We start from the raw sequence: 26,038 nt of genomic DNA, 5'->3' as shown, positions 1-26,038 counted from the left end.
ACGTTTTTCTGTTTTAAGATTATCTGATCTAAGTTGGCGTCAAGAATATCTCAAGCAACTACCTGGCAATTAATTCCAAGAAGTAAACAAAATCTTTTATTTTTTACCTGATTTTAAAGTTAATAGGCAGTCTCAGAAATAGGTTTTCTCTGAAGGCTCGTATGAAAAGTCATAAAAATAAAGTTACGAGAGACGGTGAAACCGTACAGGTCAGCATCCAGGTAGATGCAAAACGGGCTTAAACAAATATCTGGTTTCTCTTATTCAATCCAAACTGTCAGTTTTACCGTTCTGCTTTTCAATATTACGATACGATATTAATACAGATAAAATAGTTTCCAAAATTTCTGGGATTAAAAACGATTGAAATCGCAAGTTGTACGGAAAGTTTAACGATAGATTTGAAGCAATCCTAAAAATTATGAAAGTCAACGGTATTCGGAACTGCGAGCTAAAGTGAGCAAGTTTTCAGTGAACTAAAGAGATAATCGAGCGAGTTAAAAATGCCGAGTAAAAGCGTGTGTTCGACACAAAAGAAGTGACTTGAGAAACGAAACACTTGGAAGGAATATTTCGAGGAACTAGAAGGATCGTTTTGTGGTTCCGGTACAATAGACTAGCCACGAGTGGTTAAGAAAAAATGTAACTTGAAATTTTTTAAGCGTTTCTCACACAAAAATGCATTTTGTTCGCCCGGCGAAAAAGATACCTGAATAATCGTTAAAGCAGTCATCTTCATTTTTGCGAGACCGTAGAGGAAAGAATTAAATTCTCCACGAAGTAAACTAGAATAAACTCGTTTTTTTTCCTTTTGACGATTGAAAACTCGATTTGTCGCTACCGTCTTATCGGCACGATTTCACGGATATCCGAGCCCATTAGCGCTGACTGTTAACATTGGCGCGCCGCGCCAGATAATTAACTTCGACCCGGCGTTTATAATTGTGTTTAGTGCACGTGCGGGAAGGAAACTATTTCGAGCTCGCGGCGTGTCGACAAGGAAGTAATATTTCTAATGACGTTACTGGGGCGTGCTAAGTTTCGTTACAAGATACCAAGTCAGTATATTAAATGTAGACATTAGTCAGTTAATGTTTATCAGCAAGAAAGACGGAAAGAGAGAAAACGAGGGAAGGAGGAAGGGAGAGAGACGGTGCGTGTCGGACGCGGAGACTTAATTGGACCATAACTCATCTCGCGCAGCGTCTTCCCTCTCGCGGCAGGTAAACGCCGTTTCTTTTCCGCGCGCCTGTATTTCTTGGGTCTTCCCGAGTTCGCGCATGCTGATGTGTGCCCGCCGATGATCTCGTGATACGCGGAACTCTTGCGCGAGACGCAGTTCGAGCAGAGATAGCTTCACGAAACGTAAAGATAATGAATAAGGATAAGGCGGAGAGAGAGAGAGAGAAATCTCTCGTAAGCCATACGGTTTCACGGACGTGCGAAATAAAATCTCGCTGACAATAGACGCAGAGGGTTAAACGATATATTTCGCCAAAGTAAATGTACCGATAAAATTCGACAACTCGACGTTATAAGTTCTTGCGGCTTTCTCAGAAAACTCTCTAGGAACTCGAATATCCCCCGCGGTGAAGTCATCGTAATTCTGTAAGGAACATCGACGAGGATATCCGACGCGAAATGATCGATAAACGTTTCTCCGTCGTATCCGAAACGCTCCTCGGAATTCGATTTCCCGCGGAGGATCCACGGTGGCGAAACGGACGGACGCGGACGGACGCCTCGCTCGATTCGGGCCCTGAACTCGTGAGGAAAGTCGAACGTGGCTGGAATCGTGTTTGCGGACGTTTCCTGTCGGCGGCTCTTCCGGCGCGCGCTTAACGGCCGTACAAAAAGCACGCGCGTCCACGCTTTGTCCCGTCTCCCTCCCGTACCCGTTCCCCAACCGCCGTCCGTTCGTTTTCGTGACCGGGCGCCGATCGTCGAGGTTGCAGCTTCCGTCGCGTTGTCGGTGTCTCGAGGGAGAGAGAGAGAGAGAGAGAGAGGTCGGGAGGGAGAAAATTCTCGGTAACTTTCCCTCCTACGCGCGAACGGCCGCGCGGGGTGAGGCGGCGGGATGGGTCGCTCATGGGTCGCTCTAGCGATGGGATCAACCCTGATTTTTCATTAGCCACGAGCTAATCGTCGGCAACCTTCTCCCGTCGACCGCGGCGATTGCGTCGTATCTCGTAGCCACGAGAATGCTTCGCTTCTTTCAACCGCGACAGATAGCAGATAGCACGCTCGGACTCGAGGCCACATATTTTCCGCGAAACTTATAATTGGCGCAGAGATACCGAGCGTACGCGCGAGGAACGCATTGCGACAAATGTACACAAGATTACGCTTACAATCTCTCGCGCTTGAGACTTTCGGCCAAGTCTTGACGCGCAAGATCCTCGGTCTGGAAGCATAAACCATAAACGGGACAAACGTATCCGCAATCTTAAATAGGTGCTAATCTTATTTGTGTCCTTAAGTATCTATCGGGTACTTATTGGCGATCCTCGGAAGGTGAATACACGGCCACGAGCTATATTTTCTGAAACGAGGTGTCGTAAATCAGACAATTCTGCAATGACCCTAATCGCCCCGCGCCCGGTCTACGGCAGCGTCCGTGTTTCAAGGCGCTAACAGTATACCATAAATTCTTGTTCGACCCATGTCTCGTTGAACGTGGCACCACTCTTTTTAAAAGTCGAGAATTTTATTACGTATTCTCGTTCGCCCTTTTAAAGTTCATCGATTGCTCGAGAGCGAGCGGAAGAGACTCGGATCGGGCCCATCACTACGGAGCCCACAGCTCGCGAGCCTTTCTAATCCGTTGGGTTTGAGCGAGTTGATGTTTTCGCGCCAGCTAGTAGATGCGGTAACAGACGCGATGCCTAGCAGAAGGGGCAAGGACGGCCGAGGCCGACCGAGGCTGTGGCTCGCTTGCACGGGAGGAAGTCGAGACTCGGAGAAAAAGAGATAGAGAGAACGAGGAGAGGGAACGGAGAGACGGGGGAGACCGCTGGATCGGGGTGGACTAAACAGCAACGGCCGCGCGCCGCGCCGTGCCGGCCGTCGCGCGCGCCCACGGCCCACGTGCGTGTGAGTCGCCGGTCGCCGCGCGTGGTTACTGGTTACCGCTGCGAAGGCTGTGTGCGTGCGCGCGGTTTACTGGTTGCGCGATGCCACCGACATCGGATCCCGAGGAGTCGTGTGAGTTAGGAGCAACGTGGGATTTTGCGAAGCGTTGCATCGCGATCGCGATGGAATTCCGTTCCCTCGACGCGAAAGGACGTCCTTCCCGTCGCGTGCCGCGCGCGATCCGTCTCGAAAACGATAAACAAATTCGCAGCTCTTGAATCTTCTTTTCCCCTCGAAATAATCGACGTCGCCCGCGATTAAGCCTTTCAAGCGAAATTGTGTTCGCGTAGAGAGATGGGACGCGTTGGACACTCGATTCCATTGGAACGAACGAGCCCTCGGGCGGCCTCAAGGCTTCGGTGAATTTGAAATGGAATTTAAATGGCTCGGTACGATAAAACTTGCACTTACGTGCTCCTTTTTACGTCAGGTCCGAGTAAGCGAGTAATAAACGACGGCCGCAGTTTATCGCACGGAATGCGCGCGTACGCAGGTGCATCGTCGTCGATGCGCGCGCAAACATGTTTGAGGAATGCATAATTTATCCAATTTAAATTATATCGCGGCATTCCCTCGGTAATCGTTTTTATTTCGAGACGTCGACAGGATTCATTTGCGTTGAATCACTCGATTATGTATACATTTATATATAATCATGTTGAAGAATTACATACGCAAGTGGCTTTAAAGACGACGGTCCTAAAGAGATCGACGAAAAACTCGACGAAAGCAAATAGCTACGGCAGGCGTTTTGTCCGCTCTTTTCCTCGTGTTCACCATGATTTATCCGAGCTCGTTTTTGCAGAGTTATACTTAATGTCGTATTCGGGGACAGTTGGTTTCTCTGACGCACACGTCGCGATCGTTCCGCACGTAATCATCCTCGCAGACGCAGCCCCGAATACAGATCTTTGTTCTGACGCAAGCCATCGTCTCCCAGCGGTCTATATTCTCGCGTGTCTTCCGACAGGTCGGTCCCCGGAACATTCGCTGTACTCCTCGTGTTTCTCGCATTCCTCGAAAAGAAACGCACCAAGATCTTGATAGCTCTGATAATCTAGAAAGTTACGGAATCGTGTCATCGCGCGTAAAAAAGAAGCGGAAAAAAAATTATAAATTATGGTCGAGTTTCGAGATTTCTCGCTCGGATTTGTGAAAAAGGACCGTGTCTCGGGGATCACGGTATACACAACTTACTTTTTCCAGCCTCCAGAGATACGTTGTTCAAATATCCGGAACAATGAACGCCGATGTGAACGGCGAAAGCGAAAAATATGAAGAATCTCATCGTGCACTCGCAACAAACGTAAGACGTGTACGAAAAACGGTGCATGTCGTTGGGGACTTTTAAGTACTCGCGCGGTATCAAAATACCGCAACCAGTTTTCTCGTATGTAGATACCGAAGTGCCATAAATCGTGGTTAAAAAGGGCCGTTGGATATACTCGAGCACGCAGGAAGGAGACGATACGTGTTCATTTCCTGCACGCTCCCCGCTTTCTGGTTTAAGGCCACGATTAATCGCGTAAATATAAATTCATTAACACTTTAAGCACCATTTGTGGTCGTCCAACCGTGACGTTTTACTTTGCGCGTATATCTGTGCTCGACTTTTTATGTAATGTTAATATAATTTTCCGTATCTGTGACATTTGTATCTATATAATTATTATTTATTTTGATATTTTTAACCAACTACACGTATATTAATCGAGGGTTTTTTTCAGTATTAAATTCTATTAAATTTTTATAAAATTCTTCGTAAAAAAGAAGATTTTGTTCGAAATAAAAATTCTTCTCGCTTTATCTTTTATCTATTTCCCACTTTTAACATCGCCAGAAGGAACTTAACATTCATAAAAGAATGTAATCTAAACCGAGTTTAAGTTCGAGTTCACCTGATCACAGGAATTTTTATATCGTAAACTGCACCCCCCGCACTCACGTGTGGGGCTCGTGCGGAGAAACTGGGCTATCTTTCGGAGGAGACATTACTTACATTTGAAATTGATCGTCAAGCTTGGGGAGCTTGGGAGTTTTGGTCAATAAAATGGTTAATACACTATAAATAATTTCATTGTTATTATTAGTTGTATTGTTTGGCCGATAGGTCGTCATCTGTCAAAATAATAATATAAAAACGTTAATGACTTATTTACGCGCGATTTAAGCGCGGGTTAAGACATCCGATAATGAGCACGAATGATTATATTAGCTCTTCGCGCAAGCGTGATTAATCGCGAGATAAAAATTGAGGGTTATCTCAGGCGCATTGAATTAATTTATAAGATTTTCGCTTTACGGGGAAAAGATGAGCGAGGTTTTATCGTCACTCAATTTTGCGTCGTATTTATATCCGCATTTATTAAAGTTACTGCATAATCGCGTTACGAGATGACAGAAAACGAATTTCGGCAAATCGTGCTTATCCCGTTGACCGAAAATGAAGAAACTTATCGGAATATGATAGCTTCTCTCTTTCTGTTTGTCGCTTACGAACGCGAGAGAATCTCTTGCAAGTACGGTTGTTAAAAGGCTCGAAGTTCAAGAGATCCTCGCCGAAGCGCGTTTTAATCTTTCGAGGCTGTGTCCTTGCATGATTTATTCATCGAACGCTTTCTAGTGTTCTTCCATTTGTACACACATGCCTAATAATAATATATGTGTGTGTGTGTACAGTCATCTTCTAAAGATGATTGTGCGTGTTGGAAAAACGGCACTCGAGAGTCATCGACGCATTTCAATCAGCGAAAATGTTTATCGCGTGTGCTCCGCGGAATATTGAATCGTGCATACATGTATCTTCGGTAAAAGTTGTTTGAGAATTTCCGGATAAGATGTGTAAAGCGTTTCGACAAATTCCAGATACGAGTTGAAGTAGACGTTGATGATATTACCACTTTATATGCCGTATAAATCTCATTCTTTTTCTCCGTAGAAATTAAAGAAAAATTATTTATACTGGAGATACGATAGAGCATGACAGTTGTACACTATAATAATTTACATCTATATATTGTCTCTCTCTGCATCTTATCTCCCGGGTGGCAGTGTGGTCTTGTGGTAAAGCGTCAGACTCTTTAACTCCGAAGAACCGGGTTCTCGAGTCCACCCGATCACGGGAATTTTTATATTCTACACTGCACCCCCCGCACGAATGGGGCTCGTGCGGCGTTTCATTTGCCAACGTTCCCTACGTGACGGATGTGCACGAGTAACGTTTGGAGCCAACTCATCGCGGCGGAATGCAAAACGGAGCATCAGGCTCGGTCCGCGGCTCTGGGGAAAGCGCGGGAACATATGGGAGAGGCCGCAATTAACACGGCTTCGTCGTGCAAATTTTCGAATTTGCACGGCCGGCGGACGCCGAGTTATTTCGTCGCGCACGACGATGGTGTTCTCGCGCTCGCGCGACTTTTCTCCGGCGCGGCGCGGCGCGTCGACGAATATAGCTGCTCCGTTTCGAGCACGGTGAACTAGCACGGTGTGAGGCCGGCTTTAGAACACCGGCGCCCAAAAGTTCGTGGCCGCCGTCCAAGAAGGCCCTTTTGGACGCCGGCCAAGGAATTCGCGTGCATTTTTCCATTCATAACCGCGAAATCTATTTTTGGCCGCGGCATATCGCGCGAATTCGTGGCACGGCGTTATTTTTAGGATGAACCCGAATGCGCTCGTTAACTTATATTCGTCGGCCAATTGCCTTTCTCGGTCGGCGCTAGCAGCCCGAGCGTCTTACGTTTCGCGCACGTAATAACACGAATATCAAATTTTTTTTTCCCGTTAAATGCAGGATTTGTTTTGAGATCAATATTCCGCAAGAAAAAATTAAGTTCGCGTGAAAGATAATTCGTTATACGGTGATTGTTATAAAGGATTTAAATATCATTGATAAATGATAATACGAACAGAAGAAAGAAGAGACCGTTCGAGTATTTGTTTCGCAATAGTTGAAATGCGTCTCGAAACGCGATCTTATCGTAAAAATTTCACAAAATCGCATTTCGTTGCGAGAACGGCTGCGCGAGCTCGTGGATAAACGAGGATAAATATCGCTTCGAAGCTACATACATAAAAACTGCCGTCCATCTCCTTGTATATTTGCTGTGCACCAACGGTGCAACGCGCGTTTAAAAGAATTTCACCGCGGCGCGCATCTGCTTTGCTGCGCCGTCACACACGTCGATATGAACAAAAGCACGCGATTCGCCGCGACGTATTTTCGCAATATGCGAAGCCGATGCGCGCCTTGGCCGGTTTCCAAGGCATATCAGCCGTCGAAGTCTCGTCGGCTTATTTTTCTCGGCGTTCTTGAATGGCCGCGCGAAAAATAAACGCCGTTCGCTCTCTCGCGGGTCAATGAATCGAAAACGCCGCGGAGCACATCTGAATAACGATGATTCACCGCTATATAGTCGCCGAGAGAGGAGATCGTATTGTTCCTATCACGTTCGAGTTAATTAGTCGCCGTTCCTTATGGAATTCACGATTCGAAAATAAAATTGCTGAATTTGCGTAGTTGTACCCGTAACCCGTATCATTCGGGAGTGAAATTATCTTATCGATTTGAAAACACCGCGATATCGGGATGACTTGGTTCCGATGCGTAATTGTCGGCTTTATCGCGACGGCACAGGATCGATAAGATGCCGCGAAGGTCGATATAAACGTGCGATATGTCGGCGTGATATTGCCGCAACTTTGAAAAAGATTCAATTATGAAATAATCGATGGCGCTGGTGTTACGATCCTATAAATCTTGTAAAATCTTGTAAAACGACGAAAAACGTATATTTATTGATTGACGATGAATCGACGCGATTAATGCGAATTCGCAAAAGCTAAGTAATTGGATTGTATAACTGCCGTCGTGCGTCGTTACGCGAGTCATGTTAAAAAGGAGATTCAAGACCGAGAGAGCCTGATGGGACCTGGTATATGGGAGTCTGAAATGCGCGCGAGAGCCTGGCTTGTGCATCGTGTCGCCCAGCCGGAACATTATTAATACAACTCGCTTACCTTGGCTCACCCATATCGATCACGCCGATAATCGATAAACACGTACTTCGTATACCTACGCGCGCACGCGAGTGCGGTGTGTAAATCGCAAATTGCAAATCTTCGCCGCTAAATAGGAAAGACTGGTTGTCAGCTGGGGCCGCGCCGTGACACGCTCGAATAAAGCTCTCATCGTCGTCGCGTCGCAAGCCTCCCTCGCGAATCCGACCGCGGCCGCGCCGATCGGAGATGGAATTAACATTGCGCTCGTCGCCTTCTTATTTTCGGCGGGCGACACGCGACGCATACAACGATAAGATGACGAGGCGTTACGAAAGTTAAAATGGGATTTATTTCTGATCGTCGCCACAATAGGACCCATCAGGCGCGATAAACAAGTTATTTTTAGCCCCGCGAGAATCATCCGCTTGAAAATATTATATTAAACGGGTCTTCGGCTCAATTGCGATTCTTTATGGATCCGCGGCACTCGGCGTCGCGTCGCGAACCAATTATTCCCGGCCAGCCACCGAATCCACCAGCCGCCGGAGATTAAGCGAGACACCGTCTCAATTACGCGATTTTTATGAAACATCACGCCGCTTGAATGGGGGTTCTGCCGCAACGAAAAATTATTTTTAGTCCCACGGTAAATCGTGCAGGAAGAGATTCGGGAACTTGACGCGAAACGTCACGTCGTCGTCGAAACGAACAGCGGCGAAATACGAGGGGCTATTTTCGTACGGACGCTCTCGACGCCGCATACAAAAATATTTCGCGTGGGACAGAAACGTCCCATTCCCGCCCATTTCGTGGCGGGCATTCCATCGTCGTTTCGTGGCGTTGCGTTGCATCGTTTCGTAGACCGCGCACGTGTTCGCGCGCATGTCATTCGATCCCTCAATAGAATGTGTCGTCGTCGATCTACCCCGCGTGAAAAAGAAGCGTATCGCGCGCCGGCGTGAGTCGCGGGATCGACGATTACGACGGAATTCAGAAACGTTGAAGGGAGAGGCGCGTAGGATTAGATGAATCATTGGTAAGTGCACGGCGCGCCCGATACGCGCCCGATCTATTTTCACTTCTTCCACCGCGAAGTGTCTCAGGTGACATAACGGCGTGAGTAACGCAAGACCGATTTTAAATGCTCTCTCTCCCTGTCTCTCGACGGAATTTGCATGCGTGCACGTGCAAAAGTGTGCACGTGCGAAAATGCGCGCGTGAAAAAATGCCCGTGCGCAGCTCCACCAGTAGAATCACGTTTTGCTAACCAAGATTAAAAAACAAAACAATTGTCCATCGGAGGTTTAATATATTCTTTATTTCGTTTTATTTCTTAAACCAAACTTAAAAAGTATTTTGCAAAGTAAGTAAATATTTCCGGCAATTAATTGATTGATTCATCGCCTTTTGAAAAAATAATATACAGGAAATATATACCTACTTCTCACTTTACAAAATACATTTCTTGAATTTAACACAATCAATTGCGTACAATTGCCTTGTTTCTCAATCGATAGGTGTATATTTCCGCGAAAACGTAATAAGGTACATGGCAAGCATGTCAAGGAGATGTCAATCTTATTCTTGCAAGAGACGCCGAGAAGTTATCTGCCTCGCAAAACGTATACGCGTCACGCAAGGTGTATACCGTCGACGCACAGGAATCGCCCCTGATCAGTCGATTTGGCAGACAGAACCGCCGTGCACGTAGGCGTTTACATAACGATTTAGGTCGATCGTGCGGCCCGCGACACGGAACGCGCGTAGCCCCGCAGCTGAGAAATTGCCAGAGGCGCCCGAAATGTCGTCGCTCCCTTGGCAGAGAGTTTCTTTCCCGCGACAGCTCGCCACGAGATTCGGCACGATAAAGAATCACTTCGGATTTACGCTTTACGGAAAGAGAAAAAAAAGAAAGGAAGAGAGAGAGCGGGGCGAACCGATTCTTCGTTCTCTTCGTCGCGATATTTTCACCGATAAAGCTCGGACTACCGGTGCATCTCTTCTTTCAAGAGAGATACCGTCCCAAAAGACACCTCAGGTGAAGACGTCTGTTCTTCGTACGCTTCTCCGAGAGCGCCGCGCCGGAAAAACGAGATAAGAATTATTTGCACGAGCGACAATCTTCGCCCGTTATCGTGCCTCGCTTGTTATTTTTAACGTCTGGAGATATGCCGAAGAGGCGAATCACGCCGAGTATCTCGACTTGCGTTTTCGCGGGTTATTCCCCAATCTTTCAGTCGCAAAAACGAACGTTATACTTGAAGGAATTTATTATCGCCGATAAAACCGTGACACATATAGACGTTATTACGAGCACCGAACCAAGAATTATCTGCCAAAGATATGTGGTTGCGATCATTTTTAACCCAAAAAAAGCCGGAAAGTCATTTTTAAATATAATTGTAAACATTATCTAAAAAACAATTGCATAACTGATTATAACTGAATAACATACTTTTCTCGGAGAGAAGGCACCAAGGCACGCTGAACCGTAGATATATTTATATCCTTTGACACGCATGCAGTTTTGAATGTTAACAGCCCACACCTTCGCCAGACGCTCGGCGTTAGGCCTGTGCCTTCACCATATAAACGTAGTTCGAGTGTTTGAAACGGAGAAACTGGGCTATCTTTCGGAGGAGACATTAAATTTCGAAATTGGTCGTCAAGCTTGGGGAGCTTGGGAGTATTACGTTGCATTATACGCATTTCTTTCGGCTTTGTCTCTTCGACTCTGACATTTCTGCTGCTCCGTGAGCGGCTTTCTTCAGCGTGTTGCGCGTTCGGAGATGAGAATCGCGATCGAAAACCGCCAGATCCATTTTCTACGAACCTTGCTGTTCCACGATTTGCATGAATCTCCGATCAATGATATCGCGGCATCGCGTCTCGCGTATCTCGTATGTAAGAAATGAGAAATATTTTTCCCTTTACCTGCCTGAGTTACGTGGCGACTTCGCATCCCTTTTGTAACAAACGCTCCCCCGCTTTCGAGTCATTTCCGTCGCAACGATGGTGACTCTAACCCTCGTGTCGCATGTAGACGGGATTCATTATGGACGCTATTAATAGTGATGGGATCCGCAATGCGTTAGTAATAAATAATTTCGGGCATATACTTCTCTGTCTTTGTGCGTATGCCGGTTTTTGTCACTTTTTTTTAGAACTCCGTCGTTCCGAGTTCAATTAAGGCGGAGGCGTGTGGGTCCGAGTGTCGAGGTTCCCAAGGGAGGACGCTTTTCCAATCGTGCGACAGACGTGGGCGTGAAACACGTATATATAAAAATATCTTTGTCTCCGCGCTCCTCCGAAACAGCGGAATGCAAGTCGCTCGAGAGCGAAGAGAGATGCATTTTTCATTCTTGCCCGGCCCGTGGATCATCTCGCGTTACGAGGTGCGACTTGTATCCTCGAAAATCAGATTAACGCCGCGAAGTTGTTCGACGCCCACGCTCCCCGCTTTCTGGTTTAAGAACTGGTTTTAAAGGCACGATTAATCGCGTAAATGTAAATTCATTAACACTTTAAGCACCATTTGTGGTCGTCTAACCACGACGTTTTACTTTGCGCGTATATATCTGTGCTCGACTTTCTATGTAATGTCAATATAATTTTCCGTATCTGTGCCATTTGTATCTGTATAATTATTATTTATTTTAATATTTTTAACCAACTATACACGTATATTAATCGAGGGTCTTTTCCAGTATTAAATTCTATTAAATTTTTATGAAATTCTTCGTAAAAAAGATTTTGTTCAAAATAGAAATTCTTCTCGCTTTATCTTTTATCTATTTCTCACTTTTAACATCCCTAGAACGAACTTAACATTCATAAAAGAATGTAATCTAAACCGAGTTTAAGTTCGAGTCCACCTGATCACAGGAATTTTTATATCGTAAACTGCACCCCTCGTACACACGAGTGGGGCTCGTGCGGAGAAACTGGGCTATCTTTCGGAGGAGACATAGGGCACGGGTACACCGGGACATTTAGACCGCGGCCTATACCTCAAATTCAACCTAAAGTCTGACCTGAAGCTAATTTCGGTCGCCTATCAAATGTTTACAGCAGGCTGCCTAAATAATTTAATTAGGTCGAATTTGAGGTATAGGCTGCGGCCTAAATTCAGGGTGTAAACCTATAGCCATTAAATTTGAAATTGGTCGTCAAGCTTGGGGAGTTTGGGAGTTTTGGTCAATAAAATGGTTAATACATTATAAATAATTTCATTGTTATTATTGGTTGTATTGTCCGACCGGTAGATCGTCATCTCTGTCAAAATAATAATATAAATATATTCGTGGCGAGTATTGGTGAGTATATATATGCGTTAGGTAGGTGTCCTTCGCGATCGACGGAAAATAGCCTCATCTTCCTCGCGCAGTCGCGCAGTTTCCGGTGGTAACGGAAGATGCGACGATGTCTTTCGCGTATGTGTCCGGAACGATAACGAAGGGAAGGAAGGAGTCCCTTATGCGGGCCCCCGTTCCCCGCGGAAAAATAAATACTCGCGGTCTGCCGCGGGCTCTCGCCGCGTGCAGCTCGTAAAACGAATTGTGTTCCGAGATGTCTCGGGATATTGGCTCTCTCGCGGCCGGTATATCTTCGGTCGGGCGCAGATCGTCCTTTTGTACGGTCGCCCGATTGCTAGAGGTGGAAGTATTCCAGGTGTATCTTACTTATAAGGATATAAATATCGAATGGCAAGCGCATAGCGGACAGTCTCGGCATACTCCGCCCGGCCACGAGCTATTTTCAACCCACGCCAAACTCGCTCCTCTCTAGTTCCTCGTCTCTTGCTTTTCGCGCGCCCGTATCCCTGGTCGCACGCCTATATATTCTAAGGTCCAACCTGATACCATAAGGAGCGTCCCCCTGACAGTGTCGCGCGTTTAAGGAGGCTCTTACCTCGATCATAATATGACAGATCTTTATGAAATTAATATATGTTGTAAAGTGAACCACAACGGACCGATGCCCAAAACTTGAGCATAGGTTGACGATAAAAACTGTAAAAATATCAGTATTGAAATTTGCATTTTTAACACAGGGCATATGGTAAACACTAAAATTTTTACCGGAAGTGATGTATTTTCTCGGCAAGTTTGCGAGCCAGGTAAACAAAAAACTAAGGAATTGTAGTTAAAATAATAATCTTTCTAATGATAAGAAGAAAACTTGGTGTTGACGATGAGTTATAAAAGATATTGTAGTTTTAATATGACGTACGACAGGTTAGGCGAATGATCTTCCGAGTGTCAAAATAGCGCGAAGTTTCTAACCTCACTTGCACATGTCTTTTCTCTGCGCTGTATGGTAGCGGCATAATTATTCTCTCGCGCATTGACAACCTTTATTTTCGCGAATTTTCCTTTCATTTTCCCTCTCAGCATTCTCACGTTATATCTTTCTTTTGGCTCCATCTCTTCATCGCATCATTCGCTACAACGCTACACGGCTACACCTCACTTAGCTGCAGACTGCTACAGACGACGTTGTGACACGCGCATGTTCTGCTCTTTAGCACTGACGTAGTCAACTGACTTATTGTATAAATTTTAATATTTACACTAATAGAACATATAACTTACTCTTACACTATGTAAAAATCATTATTTATTTTTTTATTTAATTTTCCGATAATTTTATAACCAATTATTAATGATAATTTTTCGGTTGCTACATTGATTAGAGCAGCCGGGTAAGAGCCTCCTTAAATTCCTGCGGCGCGCGACGCTTCGTAATTCATCGATATCGCATATTGTGTGATGTCTCTCCTCGAAGCTCACGACCGCCGTGCGCCGCGTGGGTACCCAATATCATTTCTCGAGGGTGCGCGTCGCGATTATTACTTTCGCGCCGACATTCGTGACGGGTATATCGAATCGACTTGGCGAATGCGCCCCGTGATCTCGTTTTCCCCTCTCGACGGAAGGTCGTCTTCGGCGACCGGATCGCGCGCGACACAAGGCCCAAACAAGTGGGCAGGCGTAGCAGCCTGCTCGCCGCGCTAATTGCAAGTGCCGTTACCGGGTACTTTCCAGATGGCATGCCCGTTCCTGTCGCGTTAACTCGTCCACGTCGTTCGATCTCGCGTGGATTGGATTTTTCCTTCCACTCGATCGCTTCCTCTCTCTCTCTCTCTCTCTTTCCTTTTCTCTCCCGACTTTGTCGCGGGAACGATGATTCCTCGAAATGACGTTGCCAACGGGAAAGTCATGTGCACGCGCGATTTGTTCATTGAACTCAATTAAACCCAAGTAATATCTTACGGATGCTCAAACGTGCATTTATTTATTGCAAATATGTTCGGTGTCAGTACTAAATGAAACCGTCTTTCGTATGTACGTCTGATATGAAGATATACATCGTCGTCGCAAGAGTCGAGATCAAAGGGCAATATGATGTTATCTCTGTCGCTTTTGTATTGGAGTAAAACGGGCACATCTCGGTATCTCGCGTGCCATACGGTAGCGACGTTCCTGGCTACAAAGCGAACGCATACCTTTACCTGCACGTGTGTATCTATTTTTTCGTCTCTCTCTTTCTCTCTCTCTTCATCCACATCGCTCCTTGCGTTGTTTTCAAAGCGAGACGAGATGACGGGGGAAATATTTAATTATATCTTTGGCATATTGAATTATTTATATATTGCAATTACGATATCGAGTTAATTAGGCCAATAGATTTCTTTAACTTAATTATCCCAGAAAGAACAATTCGATGTTCGATATTATCGCATTTTGTTGAACGATATTTCGTTCGACAGCTCGTTTTTATTGCGTACGCAGCACAACGAACTTACGCGTGTTAGAAACGCGAGAAAATCTCCCTCGAGACTTTCTCGAGATTGATTTCGGCAAATGTATATATGTATGTAATAAAAGAACATCAATCGATCGTTGTCATCTCGATTTCTTTCTCCGGCTGCCTGTTGCGACCGACGCTGCAGGATTTTTCTTTAATCTCGCGACGGTTCAGGGTGGGAAACATATCCAGCAACTGCTTCTTCTCGATAAGCAACAGCTGTCTCTCCCCAAAGTCCTTCATCGTCGTATACAGTCAGACCTCGCACATTGCAGTTAGGTTTTTAAGGATGCTTCCTGCGCATGCAGCAGTCGCATTTATTCACTTAGCATGACAAAGCTTCTTTTCTCTCTCCCGCTCTTTCTTTCTTTTTCGAGGAAGATGCTTCGTGAATTCTATGGGTTTCGGCGCGCGCGTTGGCGGAGGACCTTCCGTTCACATTATTTTGGTTGATTCGGCCGCGACTGAGTAAGCATGCGTTGCTTATTTTGGATATCGAACGACGCGTTCGATTTAAATACTGGCGTGTTTTCTCGTCAACGTTATTTGACGATTATTTGTTTCGTTTATTTTTCTTTTCTTCGACGCAATGCGTTCATTCTAGCGCGTTTGAAGGATATTCAAATTAATTTCTATATTTCTTCCTCGAGAAAGGAGATATCCGACTGAAGGAATTTGATGTCCGACTTCGACGAAGCGGACTGACAATCGCCGACTATTTGCGAGCGATTCCAGCAGTAGTTATCGATCCGTGGCCAATGATCAATGGCGGCGGCCGCGGGGCGACGGCAGCGACGACCTTGAGAGGGAAAGACGGTGATTGTTCGTCATCGCGATCGCGTATTTTCTCGCCCGTGAAGATCGGGGCTCATCGGTCGCTCTTTTTCGCCGTCGATTCTCTCCCATGCTGTCTTTCTGCTCTTTGTTAGATCGCGACGTTCCGATCGGGCGGACCGATAAACATAATTAAGGCGACGACGGAACGCTTCGACATGGTGCGCTTTATCAGCGACTTTATCCGCATCGGTGATAATCGTCGTCATCGTGCGCGGAAGGGTTGTTTAATAAGACATCGTGCTCATACGGTAGTCACGATGGCTTTCGACGCGGAGAGGGTGAAGCTCTAGAATAAAATTCGAATTGCGGAGTCCGTCGAGGGACGTTGCGATCGGAGGGGCCGAGTATCCGATGTATCTAGCGGCGTGTATATAAGATCGGCGAATCTCAATCGAGCTCGAGTCTAACCGAACGATCTACGCGAGAGTGCGCGATCACGACACCGAAAGGGAAACCGCTGGCGGAGAGGCGGTGGTGTGCGCAGTTGTCAAGGTATTACGACACATGCTAACTGCAGAAAAAATCTAAACGGAGAGGGAGAGAGAGAGAGAGAGAGAAGGGCGGCAGTTGGATCGCTCGCGATAATGCAGTGATCTATGAGTCACGATCCCTTACGGCGAGACACCTTTGGCCCAGATCACACCGCTCGCGCACCATTGTGCCGTCACGACTCTCCGGGAGGGTTATTTCGTAGGTCTCCGTTGGTCTCTGCCGCCCCCGTCCGCCGTCGCCGAACATGGGAAAGTGTCGATTCGACGTCGCTCTCGAAGGCGCAACAACTTTCGAATTTGCCCGGATCCTCAGGTTACTACGTCGCCTGCTCTCGCCGCACGCCCCAATGTCGTGCCACGCTCGTCACGTTTCAGCGTGAGCGTGTTAACGGCCACGTCGGCGTCGATCTTGTCACACGTGTCTCGAGATACTTTTACTTAAATTAGCTCGCTCTTTAAACACGTGTGCGTTGTAATTTTATTTTTATTTTATCCGCTCGCGACGTAACTCTTCGTGACGTGAACGTTCACGGAGTTAATCGAAGCTTATTTTGCCGGATCTGGAAACGACACGTTCAAATATAAATAACGTTCCTGTTTGTCTCATTTCCGCGCGCGTCTCTTTCTTCCGTCGCAGGATCAACACTTTTCCTTTTTCCTTTTTCCTTTTCTCGCGAGAAAAGAGGGTTTATTCGTACATATAACGTCTCGTGGCGCGCGAAATGCGCGTTATCCATCGGCTTCTTCGTTGCTTCTTGCTTCTCCCTATCCCAGGCTTTTATCTCGATCGTAGCGGCGAATCATGCGGCTACTTCGCGCGGTCCTTTGTTACTTTTGTTTTATCGAATGCGTAGTAACGAGATACAGTCTCGAGCAATGTAACCGTGGAGAGGAGGGAGGAAACTTTCGAAGAAGCGGTTGATGACGGGTATTTGTCGATCCTGTAACAATTCGATTCGTTTCATTAAAACTGTCTAGTCAAACCTGGACTGATCCTTCGTTTTTAGACCAGTCTTTTAGATATTTTTAGAAATTCTGAAACGTTAGGCTTTTAAGCTCTCTCTCGTGCCCTTCTGTTTCGGAAGGAAGTAATAAATTTCAGGATTTTTCTTTTTTTTTTTATCTGATAATATTGAACATATTCATTGAGATGCATAAAGCGGGCAATCATTTTGTGACGTGCAAACGCATATTAAAGTGTCCTTAGAGCACGTTGAACGACTAAATTCTTGTCCGGTCGCGGCAAGAGGTGCAAGTTTATTCAGACACGCATTATACAGCGCGTTGCAAAGACACGCGCAACCGGGCGGTCTCTCTCGTGTAAAATTCTATACGGCGCGACTAGACGAGTCATTTTTGCTCTTTCTCGCGATCGGTCGCGGTCGAACGGTTCGTTTCTTCCTTCGATTTTTCTTCGGTGAAAAAAAAAAGAAGAAGGATCGCGCGTAGAGCGTAGCGCATGCCGCTTCTTGTCGCCTTGCCGTCGCTCGCTCGTTTGTTTCCCGCGCTCGAGTTGGCCGACCTTCACCCGACTACCGTCGCCATTATGCTCGTTACACACCAGTCGCAGTTGTAATTTACGGTTAACCGAACGGAAACCGAAGGGGAGCGACCGCGTAGCAACGAGGTCGGTGCACATAGGGTCTCTTAACGAAGAAACCCGCCGTCGCAATCGCTTCTCGTCTCTCTATATACTCTCTATACTGTATCTTTCTATCTTCGTCCGACTCTATCTCGCCGCATTTCGTGGCGGCGCGGCGTTTATTCCTCGCTGATCCGTCGCGATGCCGGTTTCCTGGAATCGTAGTACGTGTATAATTTTTAGATCATTATTCAATCCATTCTCGATTGCGAGAACTGGCTGCCGGCGGCGCGGCGGTTGGGTATGGCAGAAGAATTGATATATATTGGCTTCGAAGATTTTCTCGTTTACCTATTTTTCTTTCGTCTCGGCGGGTTATATTCCCGAAGTGGCCGCGCGTGTAGAAAGTCTCGCAAATAACGGTCTTCAACGGTGTCTTTTTGCGCGGACGACTGGTTCTTGGAGATGCTGTCGATTGCGTATCGCGGGCAGCCACGATATGTCCAGAAATCGTTTGAAAGTAAGTAGTAATCCGACGTTCTGGTTGTCCCACTTCGCTGAGCCGTCATCGGCTTGCATTGCGGTTCCGCGTCTGCATCGTGGTGTCTATTCGAAAGGGAACAACCTTGTCCGCATTTTTCATCGTGTCGCAATACGCCTGCCCTTACGTCAATGCGATTATCTCGTGGAAAAAATTAAGAACATTGCTAAGTATATTGCTCTCTTACGATAAAGTCTTCTTGCGCCCTTAATAAATTTCTTCCTGTATGAGATAAACATAATTGGTACAATTTTCAGAAAGATAACTAATTCGAGTTTTACTTACCGTTTAATCTTGATGTAGTTGAGTCTCGAAATATGGTTTAATCTCAAGCTTGGCTGTGTAAAATTAAATATTTAAAGTTGCAAATTAAATATCCTCGAACATTGGCGAATTTAACATTGATTATTATCAACGAGGAAGAGACTCGTTTTTGCATCGAACGCGCGATCGCTACGACGCGCGCGCGGGTAATCGATAGGCCGCAAAACCCAGCGTGAAATCGGCCGCACGGCGGAACGACGCGGATTTTTCATTCCGCGCGCGTCCTCTTGATGATTATACTGGCGCAATTACGCGCGCGATTACGGCTCGTAATCAGCCTACGCGTTTCGCGGAGCGACTCCGTCCTGTGTACGAAGGAATTGCGGCGCGCACTGCGTCGGATATGGAGGAATTGCGCGAGTCGGGAATGGGACAAGTTTTACCGGCTCGCATACCGTCGTTGTCGTCGTCGGGGGCCACTCTCTGCACGCCGTCGCCGCTCTTGTGCATTAAACCCTTTTTATTCTGCCATGCGTACGCACGCGGTGCTTGCGAAGCGAAAGAGCGACGTATTAGCGGGGCCGTTATTGTTTCTCGTGTCGGCTCTCTTCGGTGCTCCGTGAGCTTGTAACGCGTTCACCGTAGGTAGATATTTATTGCTACCTGCTGCTCTTCCCTCTTACAGCCTATTATTCTCGCATTTGCAAGACACTGCGTAGCATCGATTTCCGAGATTATATTCCGAGGCTTTGGTACCAGCAGCCGCCGCGTGTACATGCCCGTGCCCGACGCACAATCCGACCGCGAATGTCTGTTTTACACACCGTAATAATGTACCTGTCTTACGATTCTTCGACTACGGACACATTTTGTTTTATTTTTATTATATTACGCGAACTCGTTAACATCTCGGACAACAAAGCACTCGTGTAACTTATTGTTAGAGATAAAGTAACGAAGCGCTACAACAATAACACTATTCTCGCGTGTAGACTTTGTAACTCTTTGCTTTCTCACGTTGTCTCTTTTCGCCAATTTTCTTCGCATTATCGAGAATAAAATGCAAAAGCGCAGGACGAGAAGCCGCTTCGCGGAATAGAGAGTCGGAGTCGTTCTCGTCGCCGCCGGCCGGCCGGGCGCCGAGGTAAAAATAAGGTTACGCTCCGGCAAATCGCGGCGATCGCCCTCCGGATCGCTGTTCTGCAAATAAAAAGACAGGCGCGCTCACCCACGCCTCGCAGGAATCCCAAGGGCGAGCCTGGCTGTGCGCGAGCCCGCGGGCCGCGGGGCCAGTTGTCGGGCGACGATCGATATAGTACGCCGAGATATATATATCGTCTTACCGTCCTCTCTCTTTCTCCGTCCCAGATTCGAATGACAGTGCGCGCGATGCGGCAGTAAATAGCCGGGCCCCAGCTGCGCGGGACCCTCACCAGCGACGTAATGCAGGTCAATCGACCGGAAATGCGTCTCTCGAGGTGCGAGCGTCGTGTCTCGATCCACACCAGATTCATCTTCAGTGAGACGTGCAACCCTTTCTTAAGATCCCTTTTCAGCCTCACGCGATGTGCGAAAATATTTCCCGCGGTGCATCTGGGACCAAATTGAGTGTCACTAAATTCTTCATTGTGGAGAAAATACGCTCGGAAATAATTGAATTGTGCAACATGTTTCCGCTATTGGTTATTTCCAGTTACGTTTCATTATCGTATTGCGTTGCGTTACGTAAATTTATATACGGATGAGTTTTACTGACCGAACCGACCGAATTTATTATTGTCCACCGCGATCGCATGGAAACGATTATAAAAGCGCGCTGGATGCTGGTTTTCTCGCATTCCGTAATTTTGATTGCACCATTGCACGCGGTAACATAAAGTGTCAACTTTACGGGACTTTGCTGCCCGTTCTGAAAAGAAATACCGGGATTACGTCTCGCGATCTGTTTACGTCTTTCTTTGAGATCATCTATCTTTGCAATTTGTGTATCTATCGGCATGCGCGCCTGCTCGTGGGTCTACGACCGCATTGCGTTATTATATTATTTATCGCCGACTTGTACGAGCGATATACCTTCGCGTTTCGCTTCTGCGTTCACGAAAGGAAAGTGTACGCGAAGCTATATTTGGCCGACATTGCGACGATTTTCGCAATAGCGCGGTGCACGCGCTCACCCGAGATTTCGTGCGTGCTTACGCGCGGTACGCTCTACGGTACGTGCCGGGTTTACATCACGCGAATTAAACGACATTCGATATTCTCTAACCCTCCGAACACACACGTCGAATACCTCACGAGCGTTGATATTTTGCAATCTCTAATCGCGCGTTACAATCGATGCAATAGGAATACTACGGCGAGTAGCGCGAGGTGCTCGAATAAATTCACATTCGCGATTGCGACTTGACGCAATTCTGCTGGATAAATAAGCACGTTGCCCCGCACGTGTCGCATTGCAGCGTTCGTGGCAACTCCATTAATGTGTAACGTTCAACTCCGTGTACTCGATTTCTTTTCCGCCCATTTATTCGAATAGCGTTAGTGAGTAGATAAAGTTTTCGGTCTGGAAAAAAAAATTCGTTCCGCTACGTTTTCCATTTAGGGTACATTATTAGGTTTGTGCTTTTTTTAATTATGAGAGGCGTGGCGACATTTTTAAGAAATGGCTCTCTAAAGCAGGATTCGTTCTCGTTTCATGGGTTGGGCTTAGCAACAACACCACGGACGACCGGACGGCAATCGTCAGCTGAAACCTGAGAATTGGTTCCCTTCCGACACGCACATTCCTCGTTCGAGCGAGCGCGAGAAACGACAGCTGACGAGCTCGCTTGTATATGCGTGCGCGTGTGTCTTGCACGCAATCGCCGACACGCATGCTCTAATCACGAGGACGCCGCTGCTCACTGTAATCGCGAGCGATTTTTTTAATAATCCCCACGCGATTCGAGGAACTCGCGAAACGTAGCGCGCGGGATTTGGGGCGACGTGCGCTTCTCGCGCTACGAAGTTAGATTTATCTCGCGTTTTCACTTTTCTCCGCTAATAGAGCACGTGTACGCGACACAACACGCCAGAAGTCTTGAGGTAACTCTAATTAGATATGAATCTCCTGCTACTTTCGGTGTAGGAATTAATGACTGAAGCGTGGCCGACGCGGCTCAGAGTCCGACATCGTCCGCGAACGATGAAGAATATACATTACCGTGGGTCGAAAGGATGCAGTTACCGCACAGCCGTCAACATCTCTCGCCACGCGGCAATAAACGAAGAGGGCAATAAATCGGGCGGCATAAACCGGCGCGGCGGCCGGCCACACCTGTGTACGCTTGGCGGGCACTAGGTGGGCATGCAAAAGCGATGTCGGTTGCTGGCACGGCTCATATAAGCATTTTTGCTATTTTTTACTGGTACAAACGATTTCGAAACAGCACCCGCTTGCGGATTTAAAATATCTCTAAAACTGACAAAGTTACCCTTATACGAATTTTCGATATCCCGTATTTTTACCCCGAAAAACGATACAAACGAGTACAAACGATGCTTAATCGAATGGCATAGATTATTGTATCTCAAAGTGGGGTGCTGATGATTTTTTAACCCCCTGTAATTTTTGCCCCTTTGAGGTACAAACGAAATAACATGTGGTATAATCGGGTACAAACTGAGCGTAATCGAATGCACATATACAAATTTTTTTTTTTATAAAAGTCGGGTGCTAAGTTTACATAGGTGCGTGCTGCTACTCTACGATCAATTACGCGAATCCGATTCCCCGGCTCGATCGCCGATCGGATTGATCACCACTGAACGGAACGTCTCGATGCAAATAAAAGACATGGTATTTTTCCATTAAGAGGAAACGGGAGAGGCGATAAAATCGGAAGCACGTAGACGTTGCGGGAAATGGAGAGCGTGGCACGCTGCTTCCCGATCGCGCGCGATTCGCACGATGATAATAATTACGTAAGGCCGCGATATCGGCGTGTGGTTTAGAACGCGAAATTGTATTATATACGGTAAAATAATGACTGTGAACGTCGAATCGAGGAACGTCTGTAAACTAACGGATACGAAATAAACAAATTTGTACTTTTAAAAACTTACAATGCATTTGTTGCGCCGCGGACGTCTCGTCTCTATCGTAAAAAGTTCTAATTGAAAAGATTATAGAGAACTTACAAGCAAAAGCGCTACGACGCGCATCTTATACCTATTAAAAAAAACCGCGCTCGTTATTCGCGCCTCTCCGGTTTACCTTTAACTAATTTTCCGCAAATCCCTCGCATATCGGGTTCCCTTGCGTAATTGCGTGTTTAATCACGCGCGTCGGCGGAAACGCGCTCGTTATGGAACCATTTCACACGTGTCTACGATTTTTTAGTGATTTACCGCGAAGAATACTCTAATGCTACCTTTTCTTGCGATAAATCGTTACACGTAGCAAGAAAGTAACAGCTTCTAAACACATATGGTACCATTGTAAATATTCTCGCCGCGGTATTTTACCGCCGTTCATACTAAATTTCATTCAATCTACATAAGAATTATTTGACTATACGATCGTAGCAAGATATAACGCTTTTAACATTTTAACGTGCAAAACCAAATGACGTGTGAGAAGGATGGACGAGTAATGAGAGAGACGGAACTGCGTGATACATGTATATAGCTTTAATACGATTGCACGAGTTTTAATGGGCTTTTGCGTTTGGTATTCGACGGTTTTCGGATCGAGGGGACAAGAAATTTGTAAAGTTGGCACCCCAAACCTTGAAATCATTTTTTTTTGCCAAACCTTTAAAACTCTTTTTTTAACTTGTCAGGAACTTTAGAACTCTTTGGGGAAGGGCCAGAACTCTCCATCAATTATATCAAAACTCCAAAATGTACACGAGCAAGTTCTTCCAGGTCTTATTTTCTCTACGATTATACCACGAAGCCTATTTTTTTTTCTTCGCGAAAGCCGATTATCGCTATCACACGTTGAATAAATAAAATGTAACCGAGCAAACGTCGTAACTATCGACTGTTAAGAGAATCGTAAGAAGCGACAGATGCCATCGACGGTATTAAGTACTTGTGCTTGACCGCCTTCGCGCGTTTACGACGTTCTAAATCGATGGATCGCTTCATCCTCACTGAACGGTCGTAACATAGGACTCGCATCTCCTAACGTATGCAAATCCGCTTGGCGACTCGTCGGGACAGGAAACCGTCTTAACCGTCCGATCGGTCGATCTCCGTGACGAAAATGTGTCGCGACGTTCGTAAACGAAGCGTAAAAGCATGCAAAGGAATGCATGACAATTTGGCTGGGGTTGACACATATAAGTCAGAGATTCTTGAAGCGAATGTCATTGCGAAATGTTAATATCTGATAAATGTTAATCGCGCAGGTGACTATCAATTTTTTTAAATTAATGACAGGTTCGACAGTGTTGAGCTCGAATCGCGCGATAAAGGTCACCCAGTTTTGACCAGTTGGTATATTACAAATTGATTTAGAAACCGTCATATTATCTTGTCTGCGTGATACAGCTGCAGCATCTTCGCTTTAGAAGATGTCGCCTTCTAAAACCGCACGAATACATCAGCACGGTAGGTTACGCTCGCTCGCTCGCCACAGGCCGGTAAAATTGATTTCGAAATCGACCACGGCGGACACAACCGCAGAAATTTGTTGCAATCGATTCGCCGTCGCTGCAGCAGAACGCGCAAGCACGCTTAAACCCCCGCAACAGCGCGATTAAAGTAAACGCCACTTAAACGGTCAATTTTCTCGCGAAATGTTTCTTGCGCCAACGCGGTTGGCCAAAGTGCGGCGAATTTGGCGGCATTACCAGTCATTGCGAGATGGTAAAATCATAGGGGACCACGGGGAGACGAATGCAAACAGATCAAAACGTAAAAATCTTTGCGACGTTTATCTGAAATTCATTGCGATGATCTCTGATCCATTATAAGAATGGAGCTAGCAATTTTTAGTATAATAATCCTTAGAGTAGAGTAATACATACGATTATCGTTCAAAGAAAGCTGAATTTTTTAAGCTTTTGACTTGTTAAGGCGTACTACCGATTTTGAGGAATAAATCTATGCACTTTTCACGTCACTGTTGAGAATTTAATTTTTCCACCCATACATATCTATTTTCGACTACCGACAGCTTATCGAGTTCGATTTTAGTGAATCGTCGCGCGCGGCGAAAGTTTCGTGGTTATTATCTTGCAGTAACTTCACGCTCGCGTCCTCGAGTGACGCGTATGAGACATAAAACAGAACGTAATATTCTAGCACATAGGCCGCGATGACAGAACATCGAGCTTGATGGAAACAAACAACCGGTGTGAGTGTAGAGCACGTGGCCCGGTCGATTTCTCTTTCCCGTGTATTTCTTTGATGTTAAGGATCCTTTTACGCTTACGCGTGGGGTGCTATTTCACAGAGGTCAAGGAATCTCGCTAAATTATTTCGTCGCGACAACAACGACGACAGTCGGGAGTTTCTCCTTAACCCATAACCGTACCGTAGCGTCTTACTGGCGCCCAATTGTTTCCGTTCGTTGAGCAGGGCCCCGGGCCACCCTTACCTCGGCCCTGAGGATCTCTTCGTGAAAGAAAGTGCTCCTACTGCGAGATCGAGGTCGAGACTTATTCGTTCTTCTCGTCTCGAAACATTCTTTTACGATTTGGCTGGGAAGGGACTCCCGCTGCTCTCTTCCCCCGAAGACGTTTCCGCCGCGCCGCGCCGGCGAAAAGAACGAGTGGAGCAGGCCGCTCGAAACGGTCTTTTTCCGAAACTATGCAAGGTCGTTCAGGGCCCCTCCATCCACACGGCACACGCACGCAGATCCGAAGCTGCGTGACGTGTCCTGTGAACGGCTGTTGCGTCTAAAATTCTAAAGGAAATGGGTCCGGGGAGAAATCTTCTCGAATGGCATCCATATGTCTGATTCAAGCGTCATCGGTTATTGGTTTCCCACAATTCGCTTCCCCTAACGATGATGCTAAATTCATGAAAGACAACGAATTGCACGCAATTCATGCTTGCGGCCAAGCGCAACGTAAGATTACTCGGTTTACGACGCGATATTACAACACAGGGTGGCAGTGTGGCCTTGTGAAGCGCCAGGCTCGTAACTCCGAGGAACCGGGTTTGAGTCCACCTGATCACAGGAATTTTTATATTCCAAACTGCACCCCTGCACACGAGTGGGGCTCGTGCGGAGAAACTGGGCTATCTTTCGGAGGAGACATTAAATTTGAAATTGGTTTTGGTAAATTCACTGGTTATAATTACTGGTATTAATACGCCTATTAATACCAGCAATTATGTGGGTTTGAAAGTAATTATGTGGGAAGGGTCATCGATGCCGATTATACA

The 26,038-nt window shown here is 46.4% G+C and overlaps 2 protein-coding genes across 2 annotated transcripts in view; one reads left to right on the top strand and one right to left on the bottom strand.

The window, feature by feature from the left end:
• The window catches only part of LOC143894489 (uncharacterized), a 96,776-nt gene that overhangs the window by 3,899 nt on the left and 66,839 nt on the right, over positions 1–26,038 (top strand). The gene's annotated exons all lie outside the window — the stretch shown is intronic.
• On the bottom strand, positions 3,775–4,530 carry LOC143894546 (serine protease inhibitor). The gene is given in 3 exon segments (XM_077400900.1): positions 3,775–4,106; positions 4,109–4,189; positions 4,321–4,530. Coding segments are annotated over 3 exon segments (387 nt in total). The 5' UTR covers positions 4,466–4,530; the 3' UTR covers positions 3,775–3,945.

Source organism: Temnothorax americanus, unplaced genomic scaffold (genome assembly GCF_048541705.1).
Source record: "Temnothorax americanus isolate GAGA-0224 unplaced genomic scaffold, ASM4854170v1 Scaffold14, whole genome shotgun sequence".
Classification (NCBI taxonomy): domain Eukaryota; kingdom Metazoa; phylum Arthropoda; class Insecta; order Hymenoptera; family Formicidae; genus Temnothorax; species Temnothorax americanus.
Note: the sequence above shows the minus strand (reverse complement) of the source record. Positions and strands in the feature narration are given on the sequence as shown.